General features: G+C 43.9%; 2 protein-coding genes across 4 annotated transcripts in view; one reads left to right on the top strand and one right to left on the bottom strand.

Moving 5' to 3' along the window:
* Nucleotides 1-20,000, bottom strand: part of LOC143031050 (BTB/POZ domain-containing protein 6-B-like) — a 554,488-nt gene that overhangs the window by 102,836 nt on the left and 431,652 nt on the right. The window lies entirely within an intron of this gene.
* Nucleotides 1,478-20,000, top strand: part of LOC143031047 (BTB/POZ domain-containing protein 6-A-like) — a 248,449-nt gene continuing 229,926 nt past the window's right edge. Inside the window, exons 1-8 of one of the 3 annotated variants that reach the window (XM_076194417.1) lie at nucleotides 1,478-1,590; nucleotides 9,351-9,519; nucleotides 9,632-9,865; nucleotides 11,107-11,202; nucleotides 11,390-11,529; nucleotides 11,651-11,942; nucleotides 13,324-13,463; nucleotides 13,585-16,345. In XM_076194417.1, coding sequence (XP_076050532.1) covers nucleotides 9,379-9,519; nucleotides 9,632-9,865; nucleotides 11,107-11,202; nucleotides 11,390-11,529; nucleotides 11,651-11,942; nucleotides 13,324-13,463; nucleotides 13,585-14,251 — 1,710 coding nt within the window. In that variant the 5' untranslated portion in view covers nucleotides 1,478-1,590; nucleotides 9,351-9,378 and the 3' untranslated portion in view covers nucleotides 14,252-16,345. Of the gene's footprint in view, nucleotides 1,591-9,350; nucleotides 9,520-9,631; nucleotides 9,866-11,106; nucleotides 11,203-11,389; nucleotides 11,530-11,650; nucleotides 11,943-13,323; nucleotides 13,464-13,584; nucleotides 16,348-20,000 lie in introns of those variants that run through there. The other 2 variants (XM_076194420.1, XM_076194419.1) reach the window with 2 other exon arrangements.

Here is a 20,000-nt window from a genome sequence, read left to right on the forward strand (position 1 = left end):
TAATCCCGTCAAGTAGTCACCGCTCCCTCCTGTATGTAGGTTCCCAGTGAAAATACATGTAACAGCACACGCGCGCACGCACACACACACACACACACACACACACACACACACACACACACACACACACACACACACACACACACACACACACACACACACACACACACACACACACACACTCAAACGACGTGACACTAGACAAACATGTAAACAAAATAGTAGGAGAAACCTACAATTTGATAATATCAATGAAAGTGGCCTTTGACTACGATGGACGAGGAAATGGTAAAGAGAATACTAGTTACAATGATAAGACCAAAATTAGAATATGCAGCGTCACTATGGACACCCAGTACAATAAAAATCACAAAGAAACTAGAAAGAATTCAAAGAGCACTAACAAAGATGGCACCAACACTTAGCATGTTGACATACGAACAAAGATTGGACAAACTAAACTTAAATCTGGAGCAAAGAAGAGAAAGAGGCGATTTGATAACCATCTACAGAATTATGAGAGGGATGGAAATCCTTGATAGGGATGATGATCTACTTAAATGGGACAGAAGAAACACAAGAGGACACGAGAAGAAACCTAAGAAGAACAGTTACAGAAGAGATGTAAAGAAACAGCTTTCCACACATAGTAATAGATACACGGAATAGATTGAAAGAGAAAAGAGTGAGTGCTAAATCTATACATGATTTTAAGAAAGAACTGGATGCGGAACATAACAACTGCGGGTCACTACGAGCATAGCTCTTCTCCCGCAAAATACAACTAGGTAAATACAACTAGGTAAACACACACACACACACACACACACACACACACACACACACACACACACACACACACACACACACACACACACACACACACACACACACACACACACATACACACACACACATACACACACACACACACACACACATACACACACACACACACACACACACACACACACACACACACACACACACACATACATACACACATACACACACGTACACACGCACGCATACACACACACACACACACACACACACACACACACACACACACACACACACTTGCGTACAAAGTTAGAAGTGCCTCTAATGGAAGGGAGAAGAGGGAGAGAGCGAGGGATAGAGTTATCACCGCGTTCAGGGCGACGAAAAAAAAATGGACAGCACTGACAGAGAGAATCCCTTAGTATGGGACGAGGGAGCAACGAGAAGGATCAAAGTATTCGGAAGATAAAGTCGAGCATACAGTATGGCACTTGGGTCAGTGTGTTTAGGTACATGCGTGCAAGGGGGGGGAGGGCGAAAGGAAGGGCAGCGAAGAGGGAAACAGGAAGAAGAAAAGGGGAGAGGAGGAGGACACACGAACGGCGAAGGGAGGGATGAAGAACGGGGTACAAGACGTCTATAGATTGGCTCGCCTTTTTATCTAGCTGTGCATTATCTTTAGTCAGCTTTAGACGATAACATTTGATTACAGACCTCCCTGTTAGCCGTGGCAGCAGTCAGCCACGACAAGGCCGTGTGAAGAGGCCAGTCTTCTCCTCCAGTTGCCTCCCGCGGCTCGTTTTTCGGGTAAGTGAGACTTGTTGGAGGGCGAGACACTCAAGCACTTGTGTTCAGGGTCCCCCACCCAAGTGGTAATATCATGTTTTGTCATCGCTCGCAGGGTTAACCGGTTGTGCCTGCTGTTGCTTTCTGCCATGGCGACCACTTAACAGAAATATTCAATAGTATAAAACTGAGTGCGAGAGAGACTTGGGAGTTCTAGTGAGTCCGGACCTCAAATCCAGGAATCAGTGCATTAGCGCCAGGAATAAAACAAACAGAGCATTAAGTTTCATTGCTAGGACGGTTACGAATAGAAGTGCTGAGGTACTTATCAAACTCTAGCGTTAGTTAAATCTATCCTTGAGTACGCGGTGCATTATTGGTCTCTGTCTTATAGAATGACATCAATTCACTGGAATCAGTACCAAATGATACATGGGCTCAGAAATTTACCTTACGAAGAGAGGTTTAGGCACCTTAACTTACACTCTCTGGAAAGACGCAGAGTGCGGGGTGATCTAATAGAGGTGCTCAAGTGGATCAAAGGCTTTAACAAGGGTAACGCAAACAAGGTCATCATATTAAGGCAGCAAGGAAGGACTCACAGTAATGGATTTGAATTGGACAAATTTAGATATCAGAAGGAAATAGGCAAGAATTAGTTTACTAATAGGTTGGTCAACGAATGGCATAGACTTAGTAACCATGTAGTGAGCGCTGAAAATATCAGTTGTTTTAAGAAACGTTTTGATAACTTTATGGATGGGGATGAGAGGTGGTAATGGACAAGGAACTGCCTAGTGTATGCCTTATGGTCTCTTACAGTCTCCTTCATTCTTATGTTCTTAAGCGTCCTGCAAGGCAGCGAACAATGGTGTGAAGGAGGGTGGGGAGTGTGGCAACCTTTTAGATGTAGGATCAGTTTCTAAGTACAATTTTTTTTCCTCGTGTTTTCTGGGAGTATGTGTGTTGTCGTGTGTGTGTATGTGTCAACTTTGTCTTCCCCCCACCTCCTCGCGTTGTTCAATTACCTTCTCTGGGTTTGTTCACTTATTGCCTCGTTGTAGCAATCCTATTCTTCGAATCTAGTGGTAAACCATATGACCCTTTTCTAGCTTTACTTTTGTTTTATTTTCCTTGTCTTGGCTTGTTTCCTCCTGTCCTTATGTCTGGTGCTGCCCATGACTTGCCTCTTCTTCCTTGTGCTATTGTTTTTACTAGTTTCTTTGTTCACCCTTCGTATGGCAGTCCTTGTCGGCCTCAAAGTCCTTACTGAGGCTTTTCCAGAAATGGTCCATCCCCCTTTTCAAGAGTGACTTCGGTACCACTGCCAGTGGCCCACTGGTGCTCGCTTTCGTGGTCTGCATGATTGATTAGTGTCATGTTCAAAACTACGAAGACGAATGCCTGCTATTTGTATGCTAATCAGTCAGTCAGTCCACAGATGTCTCGAGTTTTACCATATATAATACTCGCAGCCCTGCAGTGGCCGGCAACGGTCCTCAAATTCGCTCAAATATCTCTGGGAAGAAACTTTTGACTCTTGTTGTAGCGAGAGGAGAGCAGTTGCCGCTTGTCAGTTGTCCATGTGTACAAAAGGGGTAAGGAATACAGTTGAAGGTAATAGAGAAAGACCTTGGGCCCAATCTGGGAACTGAGTGTCAGCCCCTCAGGGCTGCATCTGGTGGATGGGGGTTGGCGGCTTTTGAAAATTCTAGCTTCGCTGTCCATCTTGCAGGTCCCCTCCCCTCCTTCCTCTCCCCTTCTCCTCCTTCTCCCCCTCCTTCCTCTCCCCTCCTCCCCTTCCTTCCTCTCCCCTTTTCCTCCTTCTCTCCCTCCTTCCTCTCATCTTCTCCTCCTCACCCTCCTTCCTCTCCCTTCCCCCTTCTTCCTCTCCCCTTCGCCTCCTCCTCCCACTCCTTCCTCTCCCCTCCCCCTCCTTCCGCTCCCCTTCTCCTCCTCCTCCCCGTCCTTCCTCTACTCTTATCCTCCTCTCCCCTCCCCTTCCTTCCTCTCCCCTTGTCCTCCTCCTCTCCCTCCTTCCTCTCCCTTTTTCCTCCTTCTCCCCCTCCTTTCTCTCCCCTTCTCCTCCTCCTCCCCCTCCTTCCTCTCCCCTCCCCCTCCTTCCTCTCCCCTTCTCCTCCTCCTCCCCTCCTTCCTCTCCCCTTCTCCTCCTCCTCCCCCTCCTTCCTCTACTCTTCTCCTTTCCCTCCTTCCTCTCCCCTCCCCCTTTTTCCTCTCCCCTTGTCCTCCTCCTCCCCTTCCTTCCTCTCCCCTTTTCCTCCTTCTCCCCCTCCTTTCTCTCCCCTTCTCCTCCTCCTCTCCCTTCTTCCTCTCCCCTTCCCTTCTTCCTCTCTCCCTCCTTCCTCTCCCCCTCCTTTCTCTCCCCTTCTCCTCCTCCTCTCCCTCCTTCCTCTCCCCTTCTCCTCCTCCCCCTCCTTCCTCTCCCCTTCTCCTCCTCCCCCTCCTTCCTCTCCCCTCCCCCTCCTTCCTCTCCCCTTCTCCTCCTTCTCTCCCTCCTTCCTCTCCTCTTCTCTTCCTCCCCCTCCTTCCTCTCCCTTCCCCCTCCTTCCTCTCCCCTTCTCCTCCTCCTCCCCCTCCTTCCGTGTTAACATGGTCGGTCAAAATGGCAAATGAACTTCAATATCTCTAAGTGTAGCATGTTAAACGTAGGGCTACACAACCCCGAAATTAGATACAGCTTAGATAACACGCTTTTAGAGAACTGAGCGCGAGAGAGACTTGGGAGTTCTAGTGAGTCCGGACCTTAAAACCAGGTAACAGTGCATCAGCGCCAGGAATAGAGCTAACAGACCATTAGGTTTCATTGCTACGACGATAACGAATAGAAGGGCAGAGGTAATTGTTAAACTCCATCTAGCGATAGTAAGACCCATCCTTGACTATGCGGTACAGGTTTGGTCTCCGTCCTACAGAATGGACATCAATTCACTAGAATCAGTACAGAGAAGAAGGACCAAAATGATACATGGACTCGGAAGTTTGCCTTACGAAGAGAGGCTTAGGCACCTAAACTTACACTCTCTGGAAAGACGCAGAGTGCGGGGTGATCTAATAGAAGTGTTCAAGTGGATCAAAGGCTTTAACAAGGGTGATGCAAACAAGGTCGTCATATTAAAACAACAGGGCAGGACTCGCAGTAAAGGGTATAAACTGGACAAATTAAGACTTAAGAAGGAAATAGGCAAGAATTGGTTTACTAATAGGGTGGTTGATGAATGGAATAAACTTAGTAACCATGAAGTAAGCGCTGAAACTATCAGTTGTTTTAAAAAAAACGATTAGACAACTTTATGGATGGGGTGGATGACAGGTGGTGATGGATACGGAGCTGCCTAGTGGAGGCCCTATGGTCTCTTGCAGTCCCTTTTACATTCTTAAGTTCTTCTTCTCCCCTTCTCCTCCTCCTCTCCCTCTTTCCTCCTCCCTTTCTCTCCCCTTCTCCTACTTCTCCCCCTCCTTCCTCCTTCCACTCCCCTTCTCCTCCTCCCCCTTCTTCCTCCTTCCTCTCCCCTTCTCCTCCTCCTGTCCCTCCTTCTTCCTTCCTCTCCCCCTTCTCCTCCTCCTCCTCCTCTTTCCTCCTCCCTTTCTCTCCCCTCGTCCTCCTTCTTCCTTCCTCTCCCCCTCCTTCCTCCTTCCTCTCCCCTTCTTCTCCTCCTCCCCTTCATCCTCCTTCCTTTCCCCTTCTTCTCCTTCTCCCCCTCCTTCCTCCTTCCTTTCCTCTTCTCCTCTTCTCGCCCTCTTTCCTCCTTCCTCTCCCCTTCTCCTCCTTCTCCCCCTCCTTCCTTCTTCCTCTCCCCTTCTCCTCCTCCCCTTCTTCCTCCTTCCTTTCCCCTTCTCCTCCTCCTCCCCCTCCTTACTCCTTCCTTTCCTCTTCTTCTCCTCCTTACCCTCTTTCCTCTCCCCTTCTCCTCCTCCTCCCCCTCCTTTCTCCTTCCTTTCCTCTTCCCCTCCTCCTCATTCTCTTTCCTCCTTCCTCTCCTCTTCTCCTCCTCCTGTCCCTCCTTCTTCCTTCCTTTCCCCTTTTCCTCCTCCTCCCTTCCTCTCCCCTTCTCCTCCTCCTCCCCTCCTTCCTCTCCCCTTCTCCTCCTCCTCCCCTCTTTCCTCCTCCCTTCCTCTCCCCTTCTCCTCCTCCCCCTCCTTCCTCCTTCCTCTCCCCTTCTCCTCCTCACCCTCATTCCTCCCTCCTCTCCCCTTCTCCTCCTCCTCCCCTTCTTTCCTCCTTTCTCTCCCCTTCTCCTCCTCCTCCTCACCCCTCTTTCCCTTCCTTCCTCCCCCTTTGTCCTCTTCCTCACCTCTTTCCTTCTCCCTTCCTCTCCCCTTCTCTTCCTTCTCCTCCAGTTTCCCTCCTTCCTTTCCCCTTTTCCTCCTCCTCCCCCTCCTTCCTCCTTCCTCTTCCCTTCTCCTCCTCCTCCCCCCTTTCCTCCCCCCTTCCTCTCCCCTTGTCCTCCTCCTCCCCCTCCTTCTTCCTTCCTCTCCCCTTCTCCTCCTCCTCCCCCTCCTTCCTCCTTCCTCTCCCCTTCTCCTCACCCTCTTTCCTCCTTCATCTCCCCTTTTCCTCCTCCTCCCCCTCCTTCCTCTCTCCTTCTCCTCACCCTCTTTCCTCATTCCTCTCCCCTTCTGCTCCTCCTCCCCCTCCTCCCTCCTTCCTCACCCCCTTCTCCTCGTCCTCACCCTCCTTCCTCTCCCCTTCCCCTCCTCCTCCTCCTCCCCCTGTTTCCTCCTTTCTCTTCCCTTCTCCTCCTACTCCCTCTTCCTCTCCCCTTCTCCTCCTCCTCCTCCTCCACCCCCTCTTTCCTTCTTCCTCTCCCCTCCTCCTCCCCTCCTTCCTCTTCACTTCCCCTCCTCCTCCCCTTCTCCTCCTCCTTCCCTCCCTTCCTAATTTTCTCCTCATACTCCTTCTCTCCCTTCCTCCTCCTCCTCCTCCTCCTCTTTCCCTCCCGCCCGCCCCTCATCCTCCACCCTTCTTCCTTCATCTCCCTCCCTCCCTCTCTTTCTCTTCCTCCTCCTTTCTCCCCTCTTTCCCTCCCCTTTGCCCTCCTCCTCCTTCCCTCCTTCCTCTCCCTCCTCCTCCTTCTTTCCTCCATCCCTCCCTCCATCCCCTTTGCCCTCCTCCTCCTCCTCCTTCCCTCCCTGCCTCCAGCCGGCCCCCTTCCCCCTCCCTCCCTCCCTCCCTCCCTCCCGATCGCATGATGACTGACTGTCTTATGTGCATTGTCTCCTGCTTTGGCTGGCTGGGACGGGGTACACACACAAATGAGATGGCGGCGGAGGGAGGGACGAGGAAGGCGAGGAGTGTCGTCGTGTATTCTTTCATCAATGAAATAGCATCTCTATTATCTGCCTGCGCTTGTAATGGCAACAAATTCCATTGGAAAATAGGTATTTTAACTCGACCACTTAGTGTATTACGGTAAATATAACAAAAGAAAAAAATAAAAGGTGTATAGGAAAACACAAACTTAATAAAACACCAGGGCATGACGGTTGGCATCCAACAATATTAAAGAAAATTAACAATTAAACTCTTCTTCCATTAAAAATTATTTTCAATAGATCCATCATATCCGGACAAGTCCCAAGAGAATGGAACCTGGCTAACGTTACACCCTTATTCAAAAAAGGTGGCAAAAACAAACCAAGTAACTACAGGCCTAAGTTTCATATTAATCCTACGAAAATTTATGCAAATTCTCATCAGAGGTGCTATAGAACATCATTTACAAAGTAACTCTTTGATAGATGATAGCCAGCATGGATTCAAAGGCAAACGTTTTTGCCTTACTAACTTACTCCAATTTTACAAAAGTACGACAAAATAAACAATATACATTTAATATATATACACTTTGCAAAAAAATTTCATACCGTCCCCCACGAGAGACTACGTACTAAATTAGTTTTACACGGAATAAGTGCTAGCCTATAATCAAGTTGGACAAGTAATTGCTTAAACGATCCAAAACAGAGTTCTTCTGAATGGCTAAACTTCTAGATACAAAAATCTTACCAGTGGAGTTCCTCAGGGCTCCGTTCTTGGGCCACTTCTATTCATACTATATATAAATTATGTTCATCCATTGTCTCCAAAATAGCTGATAACACAAAACTGTGCAGAATGGTAAATGATCACTTAAACCAATCAAACATGCAAATAGATTTAGATAAACTACAGCAATGGTCTCAAAAGTGGCTAATGAAATTTAACACAAACGCAAGCTTATGCATGCACGTAAAAATAACAGTAGGTACGATTACAAGTTATTTGGGAATGAGTTAACAAAAGTCAATAGTGAAAAGGATCTCGGCGTAATTATCAGTAACGATCTCAAATCATCTATGCAGTGTATTAGTCTCTGAGAAAGCAAATAAGATTGAAGGACTGATTGTGCCATCTTTTGACTTCAAAAGTCCATCTCTCATTAACAAGCTATATAAATCGTTAGTTCGTTTGTAATATGATGTTTCCGTATGGTCACCGAATCTCATTAAAGATATTGGCAGATTGGAAATAAGTACAGCGGTAAGCCACAAAACTGATACCAAATATGAAAAATAAATCATACAAAAAACGACTAAAACATATGAATATTTTCCCTAAAAAGGCGTAGACTCAGAGGTGACTTGATACAGGTTTTTAGGATTCTAAAGGGAATTGACAACATCAAAAGTGACCAAATTTTTACACTTGATGAGAATCCGACAAGAAATAATGGTCTCAAACTGGCAGGAAATTCATTTCATTTGGAAGTGGGTGGAAACAACTTTGCCAACTGTGTAGTAGTAAATGAATGGAATAAACTTCCTGCAGAGGCAGTGTAATGTAGTTCAGTTCGAAGCTTTAATATTCGTTTAGATAAACACGCAAGCAAGATGCTGCTGTAATGCTGACTGCTGCTGCTGCCATTATTTTATCTTTTTTTTTTACATTACTTATTTGTTTGCTATTATTTGTCTGTTTTTTATTATTGCATATTCTATTATTATCTAATATTTACCTGTTTGTTTATTATTCATCTTTACCTATTTATTTGATTATTATTTGTATTGTTATTATTTTATTAATTGATTTATTGATCTATCATTATCATAATATTTCCCATCCAACCTAGATATGGACCAAAAAGTCTCCTGGCGGCATGGTCCTCCTTTGTAATCTTTTGAGAGATCTTGGACCCAGAGACTGAGTGTCAGCCCCTCAGGGCTGCAGCAGGTGGTCGGGGGTGGGGCGGGGTGGGGGGTTGGTTGACGGGTTTTGAAAAATGGCAACTTGGCTGCTGTCCACCTTGCAGGACCACCACAAGGAAGGAAGCAGTTACTCGTCATTGGCCCCCTTCAGGTGGCGTTGAGGCAACTGGCAGTGTGTTCGCTCGAGTCAGGGTTTTCAGACTGTTTACTTCTGTAGTACTTCTGGGTTGCATCTCGTTGTTGTTGCTTCTGCCCTTTGGTGGCTGCCTGCCCTCCCCCCTCCCCACGCGTGCATTGCACCGCATTTACTGACCTCAGGTTCCGTTTGGTAATGTTGGCTCCAATCTGAGAGTTGCTTTCTGATTGGCATTGTGAATTTGTTCGCCCTTCCAGGATCTTTCCCGTTCGTTCCGTCAGTTTAGCTCCAACTTAGTCTTTTCTTATGATATTTCACTTGAGTTTCTTCTGGGATGCTGTATCTATGTCTGCGTGTGAATTTGTGTTGTGGCGAATTTAGGGGCAGGATACATGGCTCATGTTGACTGATGCACGGCTAATCCGGTTGGCATTTGCAGGCAGGCAGCAAGTAGCCGAAGAACTAAGATGGTCGAAACCGAAACCTTGTGCGGCAAGAAATGGCAGTCGATGTTGAAGAACGGCAAAGAGCGCACGCAGTACCTGTACACCTCGAGGGAGTTGAGCGACGTGGACATCTTCTTTCCAGGAGACGAGGAGCCTGTCAAGGTAAGTGTGGTGACTCGCACTGAATATCATTCCCTCCTTGAGCAAGGTGGTCGGTGGTTTGACGCGCGTTGCCCCAGAGGAAGGCTTTGGACTTAATACGTGACTCCCTCAGGTCCACAGCCTGGTCCTGTGCACGAATTCCCCCGTGTTCTTTGCCATGCTGAATGGACCCCTGGCTACCGGTAAGGAGCTCACCCTTCCAAAGGACCCTCGTCACTCCTTCCAGAAGCTACTGGATCACATGTACCTGGACCGGATGGACCTGGAGTCGGTGGAAGAGGCTCTCGGGGTGTACGCCATGGCCCGCAAGTACGAGATGGAGTCGGCAACGAAAGAATGTGTGAAGGTATAGTGTGGGGAAGCCAGCTGCCCTTGCTTTCCTCCACAGCAGTTCTACCGTTCTTCTTCTTCTGTTTCTTCTTCCTCTTCTATTTCTTCTTTTTCATTTTGCTTTTGTTTTCCTTTTTATGTTTCTTCTTGTTCTTTTTCTTTTTCTTTTTTTCTGTTTCTTCTTCTGTATTTTCGTCTTCTAATGTCTCTTCTTCTTCTTCCGTTCTTCTTTTTCTATTTCTTCCTCAGTTTCTTCTTCGTTTTCATACTCCTAGTCTTTGTCTTCTTCATAATTTTCTTCTTCCTCTTTTTCTTCTTCTTCTTTTTCTTCGTCTTCTTTTTCTTCTGCGTCTTCTTCTTTTTCTTCGTCCCCTTCTTCTTCGTCTTCGTCTTTTTCTTCGTATTTTCCTTCGTCTTCGTCTTCTTCTTCTTCTTCGTCTTCTTCTTCTTCGTCTTCTATTTCTTGTTCTTCCTCTTCTTTTTTCTCTACCTCTTCTTTTTCTTCTTCTTCGTCTCCTTTTTCGTTTTATTCTTCTTCTTCGTCCTCTTCATCTTCGTTTCCTTCTTCTTCGTCTTTTTCTTCTTCCTCTTCTTCTTTTTCTTTTTCTTCGTCTTATTCTTGTTCTACGTCTGCTTCGTCTTATTTTTCTTCTTCGCCTTCTTGCTCGTCTTATTTTTCTTCTTCGCCTTCTTGTTCGTCTTATTTTTCTTCTTCGTATTTTTCTTCGTTTTCTTCTTCGTCATCTTCGTCTTCTACTTCTTATTATTACTATTCGTCTTCGTCGCCTTATTTTTTCTTCTTCTTCGTCTCCTTCGTCCTCTTCTTCATCTTTTTTTTTCTTCATCGTCTTCTTCTTCCTCTTCTTCGTCTTATTTTTTTGTCTTCTTCGTTTTCATATTCGTCTTCTTCATCTTCTAAAATCTAAATGGTATTCTTCTTCGTCTTCTTCTTCCTCTCCTCCTCGTCCTCCTTTGTTTTATTTTTCCTCGTCTTCGTCTTTTTCTTGGTCTTCCACTTCGTCGTCTTCTTCTTTCTCTTTTTCTTTTGTTGTGATCACAGTGATACGGTGAGCAAGACCAGATGATTGGTTGAGTGTGCGGCAATTCGGACGATGCCTTATTTTGGGGGTCATGATTGAACACCACGGCAGCAGACGGGCTTCCTCCTCTCTGTGGACAAAGGTATAATAGTGAAACATGATACACTCGACTTTTCACACTTGCTTAGGCAAACTCTCTCTCTCGTTTTGTTTTCAGTACATCGCCTCCAACGTGAAGGCGGAGACGATGCCGGCAGTGCTGGAGACTTCGCTTCTTTATGAGGACGCGGCGCTGAAGAAAAAGTGCAAAGAGGTACGTGGGTCTGTTTCCTGATGTCGTGGCTGGTGTTCCCTTTGGGTAAAATGATGTCTACACTTCTTGTGGCTAAGGTTCAAAGTCCTCTTGGTTGAAAGACGTCTCGCACTTTTGGTCGGGTCAATTGTCGCCCGTCCCTTGGATTCGTCGACATGTTCGGAAGCATGGCCTGTTTGACCCACAGATACTGGACCGCGACCCCGACGCCGTCATGCTGCCCGAGACCGTGTCTCGTCTGAGCAAGGGAAGCTTGAGGGCTTTGCTGACGGACGAGACCCTGGCCTTCTCCTCCGAGGTTGTCCCCTTCAGAGGACTGATTGCCTGGTAAGTACTCGCTCTCGTGGCGACCATTCCGTTCCTCTTTGCACAGTGCATGACTATGTTTTGGTAGTCGCTCATCAAGCCCGCACGCTAATGCGTTCTCTGTGCCTCTCGGTGGTCGCAGGGGAAAAGCCCAGCTAGGTCAGGAGGAGGAGGAGCCGTCGGGGAGTGCGCTCCGGGAGGTGATCGGGGACGACCTGCTGAGGGAGGTGCGGTTCCTCGACATGTCCTGCGACGAGATCGTCGACAACGTGATTGGCACGGACGTGCTGACCCAGAAGGAGTGCATCCACATCCAGTGTGCCATCCGGGGCGCCGATCCCTCGAAGTTCCCGATGACCATGCCTCTGCATCCTGCCAGGGGAAGGAGGAGGCAGCCCCCAAAAGAAGACGGGGCGCTGAAGAAGTGCAAAAAGGTACGTATGTGGGTCTGTTTCCTGATGTCGTGGCTGGTGTTTCTTTTGGATACAATGGTTATTTCTATACTTCTTGGATCTAGGGTTCAAAGCCCTTTTGGTTGAAAGACGCCTCGCTTTGCATTAGAGCGTAAGGAAGCACGGCGACAAAGTGCACGGGGGAGCTTTGCCCCCGAGGTGGGTTGATTAGCAGTCGTGGAGGAGGTGAGGAGATTGCCCCCCGCCCCCCAGGTGTTTTCCCTCGGCCGGAGCCGTCACCCTGCGTGACCAAGTTCACACCCTGACTGACGGCGGCATGTAATGTATAGAAAATATCATTTGCATCGAAGACTTAATTTTTCCGGTACGATTACGGTTTGTCTTTCTCTTATTTTTCTTGAATCTGACGTGCAGTCTGCCACGGCACACGTAAAATTAGTCATATTTGTTTGAAATTAGCTCCCAGTAGATCTAAGAGGCTATTTTTACATAGACGTCGCTCACTTTAATATACTCGTACGTCCGCCACCACTGTTATATTTTATCTCACTGATTATCTTTATATACAGGACGTGACAGTGATATCCATTATTTTTCAGCACTCTCAGATAAAATGCACAAACCGAAATCAACATCCTCTTATTTTCACTACTCAAACTTACTTCAGTAAAAATAATTAACTATTTTTTATTTTATCTTGTAATTAAGTTAACAAAGCCTTATCACACACCAGTAAGTAAAAATTCTAACATTAAGAGTCATGTTTTTAATTCTAAATACACTTATGCAGCAATTTATGTCGTATTTTTTCTTTTTTAATATCGGCTTTCAAATTAGCTAAGTCACCCTTTTGCCTCATGAAATCTGAGACAATTGAAAATTCTAGCGCTAATAGGAAACTACGAGCCTGACTGCGAAAGGTCCCATTGTCGCCCGTCGCTTGGATTCGTCGACATGTTCAGAAGCATGGCTGTGGTGGACAATCCCCCACATATGCTATGTCGGCTTATACCATCGCGGCATCAGCAGTGAGAGGAACCATAGATTCACAGTCTGTGTAGAAGTAGTCGGCCTTCGGACTTGTAATAAGAATGTTAGAGTTAAGTCTTTAATAAGCCTGTACTTCAGGTATTTGTATACTCAAAGAAAACACTTCAGGCCAACGCCCGGCAACCCTTTGCCAACCAGAGGTAAGCTACTTTTCGGTACTCAAGGAGAGTATTTAAGGATTGCCGGGGTCAGGTCGCGGTCAGTCTCCTTTTAGGCCTAGTCTGGGCCGGGTGTGCTAGTGTATGTACATAGTGACGTCAATAAAACCCAGAAGTTAAAACCGACTGCCAATCTTCCCGGTGGTCACTAGCCCAGTAACGGCATCCAGTTACATGGCCTCTTTGACCCACAGATACTGGACCGCGACCCCGACGCCGTCATGCTGCCCGAGATCGTGTCTCGTCTGAGCAAGGAAGACTTGAGGGCTTTGCTGACGGACGAGACCCTGGCCTTCTCCTCCGAGGTTGTCCCCTTCAGAGGACTGATTGCCTGGTAAGTACTCGCACTCGTGGCGACTATTCCGTTCCTCTTTGCACTGTGCATGGCTATGTTTTGGTAGTCGCTCATCAAGTCCGCACGCTAATGCGTTCTCTGTGCCTCTCGTTGGTCGCAGGGGAAAAGCCCAGCTAGGCCAGGAGGAGGAGGAGCCGTCGGGGAGTGCGCTCCGGGAGGAGATCGGGGACGACCTGCTGAGGGAGGTGCGGTTCCTGGACATGTCCTGCGACGAGTTCGTGGACCACGTGGTGGGCACGGACGTGCTGACCCACACGGAGTGCATCCACATCCTGACGGCCATCCGGGGCGCCGACCCCTCGACGCTCCCAAGGACCACGCCACTGCATCCTGCCAGGGGAGGAAGGAGGGGGCGTATACCCCCGAAAGGGCGGCTCTCCCGCTTTCACATTTCCCCGGATGGACGCAAAAATACTTTGAAGCCGCATTTGCGTCATGGTTTGATTGAATGGCTTTCGAGTGATAGGAATATTCGTGTCCATCGCCTGGATGCACCAGGTGCTGGCACCCTTCAGATAGAGGATCTTGGTGGGGGCGATGTTGTAATAAGCTCGGCATCCTCTGAGTTTCCTGAATTCATCTTTGCACCGCCTGCTGCCCTTGAGGGGAACAAACTATATAATGTGTTGTTTACCCCAAAAACGAAAGTAGTTGCGAATCGGGCAAGTCATGGAAGACAGAGTGTGGGGAATGTAACCCTCTCACGTGCTTATGGTTATGAGTGTGCCCTGTATGTGTGCGAGTCTGGAAGCTCTGGCTGCGAGTGACTGAGTGAGTGAGTGAGTGAGGGGAGAGTGGGTTGGGTCGGGTTTGGCCCCCTTTTGCACCAAAGACAAGACGGGAAAGCTCACGGAGAGCCGCATCGTCCACATACATTTTACTGTGCGGCTCTCTCACTAGATGGCGTTTACGTCAATCACCAGTTTTAACTGCATCGTCTGTTTGTTTACAATTAAGCGGGACATTCAATCATGGAGTGTGGGCGGAACTATCACCCATGTGTGGTGTGCAAAAAGAAAAAAATGCCTTTCCCCATCTAATACTTCAAGTTTTTCCTAAAGACAGAGAAAGGTAAGAGATTCAACATACACAGTACATGGAAACTTTAACAGAAAATGGAGGAATAAAATAGAACATAGTTAAAATCTTCTTTGTCTATATATCAGACTCAGTGCAGTGTCACTTAGCTTGGAAATGAAAATTATAGATGAATACCTTACAAATATCTAGAAATATGAATTGATCATGTCAAATTCATACCATATCTTTATGGCAGTCCCAGGCAGGCACAGCAACTTTGATATAGTTATGTCATGTTCTTAGCTTAAGTGGTAAAGTTATAAACTTTTACCTTTAACCTTAATTTTGAATAAATGGCCAAATACACAGCAAAAAAAAAAAAAAAAAAAATTGAATCGCATGTTACTTCTTTTTTTTTTTTTTTTGCAGTTTGTGACTGCTTCTTTGGTAGTTTTAAAATTTAACGGTTTTTGTTGAATGATTTCTCTGTATTATGCTTGTTCTTTTATGGTCTCACTAAACGTCAACCAACGCCGACCAAACCCAAATAATGACGGCTTTTGCTCAAATGTATAATTTTATATAGAAATTAGCATGTGGTTGCATTATTTGACCAATTTTCTTTTTAAATATGTGATTTTCATGTAATTTGATCAAAGAGAAGTTACGTTTTTATCGTCTGCAAAATTACCTAAGTCGACCAACGCCGACCAAACCCAAACAATGACGGCTTTTGCTCAAATGCATAATTCTATATAAAAATTAGCATATGGTTATATTATTTGACCTATTTTCTTTAAAATGTGTAATTTTCATGCAATTTGATCAAAGAAAATTTAGGCTTTTATCCTCTGCTAAATTACCAACCACAGGAACGAATGCCGTCAGACTCACTAATAGCCGACGGTCCAGTGTTTCCGTGATTCCTCAAAACACAATGACGTCAGGATTCCTCACGTTTTCTATGTGAGAGGCATTCAAAGAAAACATATGTTTAAAGATAAACTTCTGTATTTTAATTCCCATCCATAAATGTTTTTAAAACAAACATTATTTACATTTCCTTAACCGTAATATTTACAATATAAAAGAAACAACAAAACAATTATATACATCTAAATTACATAACAATTTTAAACATTTCTTCATTTGGGATTACGTTCTTAGTACCTCCACATTTACGTACGTAATCAGATAAAATCAATAATGCAGACAATGATGGAATCTTTAGATTGTTTCTAAGTTTTGTTTTTATCAAATTCAACTTTGAAAACAGTCGCTCTGCCTCAGCATTGGAAGTTGGCAGAGAGAGTATCTGCAAGGCGAACTGTGGTAAATGGTTAAAAACCTTCTCCCCTGAGGTGTCTCTCATCTGCATCATCTGCATATAAAAACTTTGAATATTATTATCATCAAAGTCTGGGAGTGAAACTACATCTAGTTTTCTCCATTCGTCGTCCAGGTCTTGAATATCTCCCGTATAAATCCTTGGTACATCAGTAGCAAGACTATGGAGAGATGGCATTTTCATTCTCGAATAAACATTGGTTAAATTGACGGGTGACAGATATGAAGCTCTATGGAGGAATTCATTGTTGAAATCAAATCTTTTTTTGATTTGTTGACACAGAGTTATCATAAAATGTCTGCATCTGATCTGTATGTCTTGAATCATATGTTGTAAATGTTTGTATTTGGGATCTTTCAACTCGGCCGACATTCTATCGCCGAGGTAAAGTTGATTTAGTGGTGCATGGAATGAGGGTAACTGTGGATCAATTTCTTCAAATTTGCCTCTTTTAACCAGGTCTCCAGAACAAAAGTATCCTAACATTGTTTTATACAACTGGCTTACTTTTTCATGGACAGTATGAAAGAGTAAATTGAGGTTGTTTACTTTTGCTAATATGAAATCCAAAAATATTAAATATAAATATATTGATGGATCTGCCAAGTGCATGTTTATTTGCTCACTCATTAACAGCCTTTCATCTTCTTTGGATTTAAAAAATGCTTTCAAAGCTTCCCACTGTTCTAATACTCTCCTCACTGCCTGGTGGAGTGAGAGCCATCGTGTCTGACTGGGATGTAGGAGTTTGTGGGGTTTGATTTCTAAAAAATCTTGAAATTGTTTGAACTGGTGTTTTCTTTTACTGCTATGAGAAAAGTATGAATAGAGGTTTCTTAGTAATTCTTCGCAACATTTCGGTAGTGTTTTTGCGGCTTCAGAAGCACATAGATGAAAAGAATGGCAGATACACTTGAAGATTGTAATGCCTGGTAGGTCTTCAAAGGATTACAAAGGCGGAGCATGCCGACAGGAGACCTTTTGATCCATATCTAGGTCGGATGCGAAAAAAAAATCATATTAATAATAAAATAAAAAATAAAAAATATGATAATGTAAATAACAAATAAAATACATAAATAAATGCATAGGTATAGTTAAATAATAAACAAACAGGTAAATAGTAAATAATAATAAATTGACATATAACTAATAATAAATAAAAATCAGACAAATGATAACAAAACAAAAACAAATAATATAAGATAAATTATAATCATTACAGCATCTTACTTAGGTATTTATCTAGATTATTCTTAAAGCTTTGAACTGAACTACATTGCACTACCTGTGCAGGAAGTTTATTCCATTCATTAACTACACGGTTGGCAAAGTTGTTTCTACCTACTTCCAAATTGAATCTATTTCCGGACAGTTTGAGACCATTGTTTCTTGTCTGATTCTCATTCAATGTAAAAATTTGGTCACTTTTGATGTTGTCAATTCCCTTTAGAATTTTAAAGACCTGTATCAAGTCACCTCTGAGTCTACGCTTTTTTAGGGAAAACAGATTCATATGTTTTAGTCGATTTTCGTATGATTTATTTTTGATATTTGGAATCAGTTTTGTGGCTCGCCGTTGTACTCTTTCCAATCTGTCAATGTCTTTAATGAGATTCGGTGACCATACGGAAACAGCATATTCCAAATGTGGACGAACTAACGATTTATATAGCTTGTTAATGAGTGATGGACTTTTGAAATCAAAAGATCGCGCAATCAGTCCTAGAATCTTATTTGCTTTCTCAGAGGCTGAAATACACTGCTTGGATGATTTGAGGTCGTTACTGATAATTACGCCGAGATCTTTTTCACTATCCACTTTTGTTAACGAATTTCCAAATAACTTGTAATCGTACTTACTGTTATTTTTACCTATGTGCATTACCTTGCATTTACTTGTGTTAAATTTCATTAGCCACTTTTCAGACCATTGCTGTAATTTATCTAAATCTTCTTGAATATCTAATTGGTTTGAGTGATCATTTGCCACTCCGCACAGTTTTGTATCATCAGCAAATTTGGAAACAGTAGATTTTAGTCCATGGTCTATATCATTTATATATACTATGAATAGAAGTGGCCCAAGAACGGAACCCTGAGGAACTCCACTTGCAACACTTTTCCATCCAGAAGTTTGTCCATTTAAAACAACTCTCTGTTTTCGATCATTCAACCAATTACTAGTCCAACCTAATAGGCTACCACTTATTCCATGCAAAGCTAATTTAGTAAGTAGTCTTTCGTGTGGGACGGTATCAAAAGCTTTTGCAAAGTCTAGATATACTAAATCTATATTGTTTCTTTTGTCATAATTCGAGATAACTGTGATGTAGAATTCAAGTAAGTTAGTCACGCAAGAACGTTTCCGTCTGAAACCATGCTGGCTATCATTTATCAAACGGTTACTTTCTAAATGATGTTCGATAGCATCTCTGATGATAGTTTCCATTATTTTTCCTACGATTGAAGTCAAACTTATAGGCCTATAGTTATTTGGTTTCTTTTTGTCACCTTTTTTGAATATGGGAGTAACGTTAGCTAGCTTCCATTCTCTTGGGACATCTCCGGATATGATGGATTTCTTGAAAATAATTTCTAATGGAACAACAATCTCATTTTTCATTTCCTTTAAGATTCTTGGATGCCAACCGTCAGGCCCTGCTGCACAGGGAATTGTTTTCCCCCATGATGTTGGCTGCTCTATCAGCAGCAAAGCCAACGAAATTACCAAGAGGTATTTCATGAAACCGAAGGACATCCATAATCTTATTGTAAAGATTTCGACCTGTCGATCCTTCAATATGTCCATCTTCCAAAATATTTATTATTTGGAAAAATCTTGTTTCAATGGTTTGAGTTGCACTGTCGTAAAACCTTGCAACTAGGGCACAACATTTCTCTGTACTTATGTCTGTACTTTCATCTATGATTAAGGAAAATTTATTTGTTCTCAATTTATGTACTAGTGTCCCTGTTACTGTCTTAGCCAAACCTTTTACTAGCTCAGTGCATTTGGTCTTTTTAAAAGATAAACCTCGAGCAATAGCTGAATCAGGGAACATGACTTTCATTAAGTCAATTAATGTGTCAGCTGTTGAGAATGGAAGGTTATTCTCTGAAATAAAACAGCAAAAGAGTATGGTTGCAAACGCAATGCCTCGAGAAGTGGAGTGCCCAGGGTGTTCTTCCTGCTGTGGAGCGTTGCCATCTTGTTGTCGCTCCCCATTTGCAACATGCAGTTGGGATTCCTTATGGCGAACTATTGCTGTTTTATTTGCAGCAACATCTCTTTTGCATGTTTTGCAGAAGGCTCTGGTTGGATCGCCATCAAATCGCGCAAGCCATGGTTGGAACGCAGCATCCCCTAGCCAGGCGTCCCTGAAGGTTCTCTTCTGCGCCATTGTCCTGCAACTGAAATAGAACCAGAAGTGCATTAGAAAAGTATATTATTCTGGAGAGTGAGAAACAAAAGCAAAAAGAATAAATATCCATTAAATCTTAGCCACAAAAATCATAACAACAGCTGGGGTAGGGGTACTTACTGGGGCGAGAGCTGGTATAATTGTGCCAGGCTGGTTTACGTTGTTCATCGTTTTCAGTTCGGTTCAGAAAGTCTACATTTACCTTTCACAAATCTATGAACTATTGTCTAAGAAAAAAAAAATATATATTAATCATTAATTTTCTACAATTCTAAAATACTTTACTTACACCAGTTCCTTGCTCCATCTTTTTATTGTTTTTGACACGTCATCATCATATCATATACTTAATTTCTCTCATTTACTTTATTTTTAAAGGAATTTGATGTTTATTATTTCATGATATAGCATATCCTATATTTCTGCAAGTCTATATCAGATTAATGACGCCAGTTCTTCATTCCATCTTGTTCTCGTTATTTGACACGTCATCGTCATGTTATACATACTCATATCCTCACATTTATGAAGTTTATTATGATATTGGATGTAAATAATTTCATGGTATATAATATTCTATATTTCTATAAGTCTCTATCATATTAATGGCGTCAGTTCTTCGTTCTATTTTGTTCTCGTTATTTGACAAGTCATCGTTATGTTATATTTATTAATTTCCTCATATTTTTGTATTTAATGTTGAAACGGATGCAAATTATATTC

The sequence above is a fragment of the Oratosquilla oratoria genome, chromosome 12 (assembly GCF_046742065.1).
Source record: "Oratosquilla oratoria isolate Oo_2021 chromosome 12, ASM4674206v1, whole genome shotgun sequence".
Classification (NCBI taxonomy): Eukaryota; Metazoa; Arthropoda; class Malacostraca; order Stomatopoda; family Squillidae; genus Oratosquilla; species Oratosquilla oratoria.